The following is a 6,668-nucleotide window of genomic DNA, read 5'->3' as shown; positions in this document are numbered from 1 at the left end:
CTGTCACCTTGCGCTGGAGAATCCTGAAAGGATCTCTACCTGAACTTTTCAAAAGGCTTTCATAGCACTGGTCAAGCCTCACCTTGTCTCAAGAAGTTAACTCTGAATGGGGAACTGTATTGAAACTGGTGTAGAGAATAATTTAAGTGGACTGTGATGCAGCAGAATCCATCAATGTTTTGTGACAGGAAGGCTGCAGGAGCATTTCAACAGTTTAGAAGCTGTTTACAATAGAACAACGCTTTTTTTAAAAAAAATTTTTTTAATCTTTTAAAGACATTAATTAGCCACAAGGGAAAAGCTTAAAGAATTAGCCACCTGCAAAAAAAAAATGGCTAACACTAAATTTTTAATAGTTGTGATCACGTAATCGCTCAAGTATACCACAGCCAGGGACTTCACAGCATGGAAAGTCTCATTACTTTTATTTCTGCTCTAAGAAACCCCCTTATTTTCCTTGCTTCCCAGTGACCTGGCAAATAAGTCTCCTTTGCTGGAGAGCTGAGAAAGAGGACCCTTTTACATCCCTTTTACATAGTACTGATGTTGTTCTAGCCCAATGTGGGCAGCAGCATGTGAGTTGAATGCTTCCATTTTTTTAAATTTCCTCCACTTCTTTCAGGGTGTGCTCCAGGATAGTGTCTTGTCCCTGGAACTTAAAATAGCCCCGAAACAACTTTTTCTGCAGCACCAGTGGAAACCAGTAGATATCATCTGCCCACATGCTATTGAATGGCACCTCATCCAGCTGAAACCACTGCGGACGCATTTCTGGTGGAAGAAAACAAAATAATTTGGATGAGACTTTCTCTTGTATTTTTATTGTTTTTTTCCCCTCTTTGCTGCCTAGACTTTGAATATCTGTCAACAAGCAGCTTCCTTATACAGCCCAGCAGTCTCCCTTCTCAGAGGGATTTTGGCATAGACAGTTCTGCCTTTCTTAAGAGCAATTCCATTTCAGAAGAGAATGCACATCCTTCCTTCCCCTCCACTAGCTGCCTACCTTCACTTTCTGTTGGCTCTCCATGAAAATCATCTGCCCGGAATATGTGAACTTCCATGAGCTCAGGGTTGCCTACAAATTCAAATGTGATCTGACCCAACTTCTGTAAGGTGTCCACAGTCAGTCCACTCTCCTCCAGGAGTTCCCTGCAGAAGAAGTAGACTTCTTTACATGAAAACAAGCAGTGGGGGAACAAAAAAGCAGCTATTAGCTTTACGTTTAGCTTTTATGCTACAGGTTTAAAGCTTTTTTTATTTGTATCTGCCTGTAACAGACTCTGCATACCTTGAAGTGAGCCTTTGGTTTTTCTAATATACAAAAATAAGGAATACTTTGAAACAGCATCTCTTCAGTTAAGGTTAATAGTTAATGTAGTTGCAACTAGGCAGTCTCTTAATGATTTTAAAATGTAAAGGAAATGATCTTTAAGGCTCCAGCTTCCTTTGGCACTAATTTCACTAATGCCATCCTTCAAAATTCTATTACAACTTATTGTCTTAGCCAATTTTAGTTTGTTTTCCTGAGAAATTATGCCTAAAATAGAGGCAGTTTTCCAGCAACAAAGCTAAAAGCCTCATTTTACAGGCTGTGATAATTGAACAACAAAGCACAGCACTGCCATGGTTCTCAAAGCAAATTTTCTGTCAGCTGTTTGGTTCCATAAGAGGAACCATTAGAGGTACCAAACTAGAAATAAATGAATGAGCTAAATGCTCTGCTTGTAAGATGTGCCACTCAAGAGCTATGGGTGCTCACAGGAACGTGGCATACCCTGTGAAATATAGAAATCTTCTGATAGAGGAAACTTTTTTTCATGTTTCAGCTTAATGTTTAACTGTCTGTGCTGTGAGGACACTTCATACCTTATGCCACTGCAAACCCCACTGAGAGGGTGCAACAGGGACCCACAGGGACCCACAGCCTCACATGTCAGCTCTGAATACAGAGCAGAGGTGGTTGGTTCATGGTGCTTGATTTGGACTATGACACTACTTGGAGAGGAGCTGCACCCAGAGGCAGCACTGCACTGGTGGTGTTCCCTGCCAGGAAAGTGGCCCTGGGGACAGCTCCCTGCTCCATTGATCTCAACAGGAATCTGTGTCATTCTGCAACTTTGGAAGGGCTGGGAATGGTACTATTCCACAATCCATAGCAGCAGATGGAGGCTGTGCTAGAGGATGCTCCACTGAGACCATTGAAAGCTTAACTTTTTGACATGTCCCAGGAATTAAAGCTGTTTTTCAGCTCCAGGCTGGCACAGATAAACAGTCACCTGAACTCAAATGCTAAATTAAATTCTTAAATTCACACCAGAGTCAGTGGCAGTGTATGCCTAGCAAATGGAGGCCCAATTTGAGTTATAAAAGGGATCTCCTTCGCTTAATGAAGAGATTATAGATCACGTGAAAAGCCATGATGTAAGCAAGCATCAGGTATGTCAACCCTGTGCACTGCTGGGTGCACATCTGCACAGAGAACCTTTCTATCCCCTGGATTAGTTCACCACAGAGCCCAGGCAGTTGCAATGGCCCAGCTGAGGAAACACTTCAGGGCAAAATCTGTTAAAAAGCTGTTAAGCACACAGACACTGAACTTCCTGCAGGTGTGAGGGCAGTTTTGTGTGTGTATCAAAAAGTGAGGAGATGGCACCTCACTATGTAACCTCCTATCAGCAACATTCATGCAAAGAATGAGGTTCCTAATTTTTAGAGTTCAATTCGGCTGTGATTTGCTATTTCATTTTAATGACTAAAGCCCAGACTTCAAGAAGCAGGTACTAAAAGCCTAAAAAATGGTAGTGTGCCTCCATAGTGATGGAATTCAATCCCCCCACCTCAGCTTAATGCTGCCATGCAGTCAAATAATATTTTTTTTCAGTGCCTTTCATAAGGAACCTCTCAGATTTTCTAATATTTTGTCACTGCGTTTTCACACAGCACTAAAAATGCTACCAGAAGGTCGCACGTGTTCGGTAGCTTTAAAATATAAACACGAGCTGTGTGGGGGCATAAGCTGTGATTCTGCTATATATGAATATCTATATAGAGCCAGAATTAAACCCAGCACCTTTCTGAACAGAACAAGAATGGAAGCTCCACCCGCTGCCCCCCAGGGGTGGTTTAACACCTCCAGGACTCACCCTGTGCCCCAGCACCCCAGGCAGGGCACGGCCCGGGCTGGACCTGACCTCACCTGCGAGCAGCTTCCTCGATGCTTTCCCCTGGCTGCACTTTTCCCCCAAAACCGTTCCAGAGTCCGACGCCAAACCCGCGTTTCTTCATGCCCAGGAGGACGCGGGGCGGCTGCACCACCAGGACGAGGGTGAAGAGGCGGGAGGTGCTCATGGCTCCTGGGCAAGGAAGGATGAGGCCAGGCTGCAGCAGGGACTGCCGGCACCCCTCAGGGGGAAGGCCAGGCTGCTCCCCGGCCTGAGAGGTGTTTGACAAAACCTGGGCTTGCTGCTCAGGCAGCCCTGATGCCCACCACCACCTCCTCACCATCCCCAGCCCAAACCTTCGGTTCCCCAATGCTCACCTCAACACCCCCGCTGCCCCTTGTTGCTCCTCCACAACCCCCCCCAAATCTTTCCTCCTCCTTCCCCAAATCCTTGACCGCCACCCAGATCTTTAAACCCACACCCCTGGTGCCAGGCTCCCCCTTCCCTATTCCCTTAAACCTCACTTTCCCGCTCACCGCTTCCTCGACCCCTTAGAAGCCGGCGCGGCCTTGCCCGCCCCAGCCCCGCCCCGGGTTTGCGGCGAGGGGAGGCGGAGCGGGGCGGGCTGAAGCGGCCGCCATGGCATGGAGGGCGGGAATCGGCGCTGCCGGCGGGGGAAGGTGTGTGGCGGGGTCGCTGAAGAGTGTTCGGTACTAAGCAGTATCGGCGAGTCAGTCCCTGACCCGGGTGGTTTCCCTAGGGAGGTACCGGTTGAGTCCCAGCCCCTTAAATTCTCGTCAGGAGCGGTGGTATCAATGCCCGCGGCTGTCGGTGAGCTCCGCCCGCAGAGCTGAAGGAGCCTCCAGAGGAACCGGGGAATCCCTTTTCCCTCCGAGAGGCTGTGCGGGAGCACACGGGCCGGGATGCGGTACCGTCCCTCTGCTCTGAGGCAGCCCAGGGCCTTGCTGGGGCCTGGCTGGTACCGGGTAGGGTCCCCATGGCGGACACCCCTTCCCTGCCTTTTCCCCGGGGGGCAACCCGTGAGGCCTCCATCCAAAATACACCGAGATTCGGCCAGATAACTGAGAGTGCTGCTGAATCTCGAATTTGGAAGGGTCTTCGGGGGTTTCTTTGAGCCTGGTGATAAATGGACAGAAATGTAGTTGAGTTTAGGACTAATTTCTATAGAGACTTCAGAAATCTGGAAGTCTCTGATTATGCATTAATCAGTTAACTGTCTTTTCTTCCCGGGCAGCTGTCAGCATCTGGTGAGCAAATGTCTCCACACCACGGTGGGGTTTCTGAAAAAAACTGGAACTGAGCACTGGTGGTTGGAGCGGCACTTGAAGGACCCCTTTGTCAAGGCAACGAAGCAGCAGAATTACCGCTGCCGAAGTGCCTTCAAATTGCTGGAAATCGATGACAAGTTTCACATTCTGTGTCCAGGACTTTCTGTTCTTGACTGTGGGGCTGCGCCCGGTGCTTGGAGCCAGGTGGCTGTAGAGAGGGTCAACTCTTTAGGTACTGGTAAGTGCACATTTTTGGCAGACAAGTTAGGGATGATGCTCATCCTGAAGCATGTGAGAGAACTCGGTGGCAGTGTGGGGAAGGGAGATGGGTGCTGACAAGCACCAGAGTCACAGTGAAAAACAGTGAATCTTCAAATGGCCTGGAGAAATCGTATTTGTGAAGCGAAAACTCACAGTGTGGTGCTACTGTTCTGATTAACTGTGGGGTGGGGGTGATCCCTTCACTCAGTTGTGAAATTCATGCAGTCTCCAGTGGGAACCGTGGCTTTCCTGTGTTTTTATTTACCTTCCTGAAAATTTGTAGTAGCCACTAGGTGCTGTTTATGTTTTTTAAGTTTATATGTATATTTACAAGATACAGTGTTACCATCTATACTGTTGTCTAGGATTTCTGGACTGTCAGCCTTGAAAGAATATGAGAAAACCAAGAAAAACCCCCTTGCTTATCCAAAGCAACTGTTTTCATGTCTGGAATGGATTAGCTTAAAGCAAACCATCCATCCAGATGTGTGCAGCAAACTGTCTAAGCACAAAAAAGACCAGATGTGGCAGGTGATATGTTTTTGTTTATTAACCAGCATGGAGCTCACTTACATGCTGGTTGTTTACAACCATTCCAAGCATTCAGTGTCTCATTCATTCCTATAATCCAGATCCTGCTGTCCCCACTGGCTTTGTCCTTGGCGTTGACCTCCTGCGGATTTCACCTCTGGAAGGAGCAGTTTTCCTGTCACAGGCTGACATTGCAGACCCAGGCACGCTGAAGAAAATCCAGAGTCTGCTTCCTGCAGAGAAGGTGGATGTTGTCTTGAGTGACATGGCACCCAACGCGACAGGGATTAAAGAACTGGATCATCAGAATCTGATCAATCTTTGCTTAGGTCTTCTGAATCTGTCCCAGAGCATTTTAAAGCCAAAAGGAACGATGCTCTGCAAATTCTGGGATGGACGGGACTCCCATCTTCTGCAAAAGAGACTGAAGGAGCAGTTCCAAGATGTGAGAATTATAAAGCCTCAGGCCAGCCGGAAAGACTCTGCTGAGTCTTATTTTTTGTCAAGACTGTACAAAGGGAAATGAAAGCTAAGCTCCACGGATTATCAAACAGGTCACCAGACATTGATTGGAAATATAGGCATTTGGTGTGTGTTTAAAGAAAAAACCCAGCATTAAAACCCTTGGAAAATCTGCCACAATTCTTACAAATTCTTACAAAGCGCATCATGCTTTTCAAATAGAAAAATGAGGATAGTGTCCTCCTGAGTTTACCCACTAATTATATGGGCAGAGCATCCAGTCTAGCTTCTCACCTGTGGAGAAAATGGTTGAGAATGGAAAGGAGTAATCTGAAAGGCAACCTGTGGGGCTGGAGTAATGGAAATTAAAATAAAATTGTGATTATATGAGTTTTTACCGTGTGCTTGAAAATCATTTCAGTGCTAATGTTGTCATGTATGAGTCTAACCATAAAAGCTGTTGTCAGAAAACAGCAATGAGTGTTTCAGTCAATTTATTGCTGCTTCATCTTTCTTAAAAGTTCATGCAATTTACCAGCACATGTAAAAACAGGTAACTTTGTTGTGCATCCCCAGGATCTGTGTTGTAACAGGATCTGCAGCACAGTCATGCAGGAGATAAGACTGGGTCTGGAATATTTAGCCTGATGGCTCTGCTGCTTTTTCTAAAGACACAGGTTATATTTAGAAATTGCTACTTCATGGTATTGATAAATCCAGTAAACGAGAGGAGGATAGGGTCGTCACTACCAAGGAGATAATTTCCCTTGTTTTCAGCAATGTTTTAGATTCAACCAGTAATGTTTCTTAGGTGAAATGTCAAGAGTTTTCTTGGGTCCCAGACGGGGAAAATTGCTGAGTGAATTGCTGGAGTGTGGTTTGCAAGAATAAATTTAGCCACTGCCTTATCTGGAATTGACAATTTTATACTAAATGGCACTTTAATCATGAGTCATGGGAGGGG

At 46.3% G+C, this 6,668-nt stretch overlaps 2 protein-coding genes across 4 annotated transcripts; one reads left to right on the top strand and one right to left on the bottom strand.

Annotated features, from left to right (window-relative positions):
- Positions 1-443: 443 nt before the first annotated feature.
- On the bottom strand, positions 444-3,718 carry NUDT1 (nudix hydrolase 1). 2 transcript variants are annotated; one of them, XM_071760884.1, is made up of 4 exons: positions 3,698-3,718; positions 3,197-3,353; positions 1,004-1,149; positions 444-771 (listed from the first exon to the last, which is right to left on the bottom strand). In XM_071760884.1, exons 2-4 carry the CDS (start codon positions 3,346-3,348, stop codon positions 599-601), a joined length of 471 nt encoding a protein of 156 aa, XP_071616985.1. In that variant the 5' UTR covers positions 3,349-3,353; positions 3,698-3,718; the 3' UTR covers positions 444-598. The 2 variants fall into 2 exon arrangements, with proteins under 2 accessions (XP_071616985.1, XP_071616984.1); XM_071760883.1 differs by lacking the exon at positions 3,698-3,718 and adding an exon at positions 3,539-3,583.
- MRM2 (mitochondrial rRNA methyltransferase 2) lies at positions 3,703-6,094 on the top strand. 2 transcript variants are annotated; one of them, XM_071760882.1, is made up of 3 exons: positions 3,703-3,841; positions 4,417-4,688; positions 5,344-6,094. In XM_071760882.1, exons 1-3 carry the CDS (start codon positions 3,801-3,803, stop codon positions 5,766-5,768), a joined length of 738 nt encoding a protein of 245 aa, XP_071616983.1. In that variant the 5' UTR covers positions 3,703-3,800; the 3' UTR covers positions 5,769-6,094. The 2 variants fall into 2 exon arrangements, with proteins under 2 accessions (XP_071616983.1, XP_071616982.1); XM_071760881.1 differs by having other exon boundaries at positions 3,786-3,871.
- The last annotated feature ends 574 nt before the right edge of the window (positions 6,095-6,668 follow it).

This window comes from Heliangelus exortis, chromosome 17 (genome assembly GCF_036169615.1).
Source record: "Heliangelus exortis chromosome 17, bHelExo1.hap1, whole genome shotgun sequence".
NCBI lineage: Eukaryota > Metazoa > Chordata > Aves > Apodiformes > Trochilidae > Heliangelus > Heliangelus exortis.
Note: the sequence above shows the minus strand (reverse complement) of the source record. Positions and strands in the feature narration are given on the sequence as shown.

Coding starts and splice junctions, on each gene's coding strand:
- NUDT1 (XM_071760884.1), bottom strand. CDS start 3,348: ATGAGCACCTCCCGCCTCTTCACCCTCGTCCTGGTGGTGCAGCCGCCC. Junction 1,150..3,196: donor ATCGAGGAAGCTGCTCGCAG/GTGAGGTCAGGT, acceptor CTTCTTCTGCAG/GGAACTCCTGGAGGAGAGTG. Junction 772..1,003: donor AGAGCCAACAGAAAGTGAAG/GTAGGCAGCTAG, acceptor TTCTTCCACCAG/AAATGCGTCCGCAGTGGTTT.
- MRM2 (XM_071760881.1), top strand. CDS start 3,801: ATGGCATGGAGGGCGGGAATCGGCGCTGCCGGCGGGGGAAGGTGTGTG. Junction 3,872..4,416: donor GGGTCGCTGAAGAGTGTTCG/GTACTAAGCAGT, acceptor CTTCCCGGGCAG/CTGTCAGCATCTGGTGAGCA. Junction 4,689..5,343: donor GGTCAACTCTTTAGGTACTG/GTAAGTGCACAT, acceptor CCTATAATCCAG/ATCCTGCTGTCCCCACTGGC.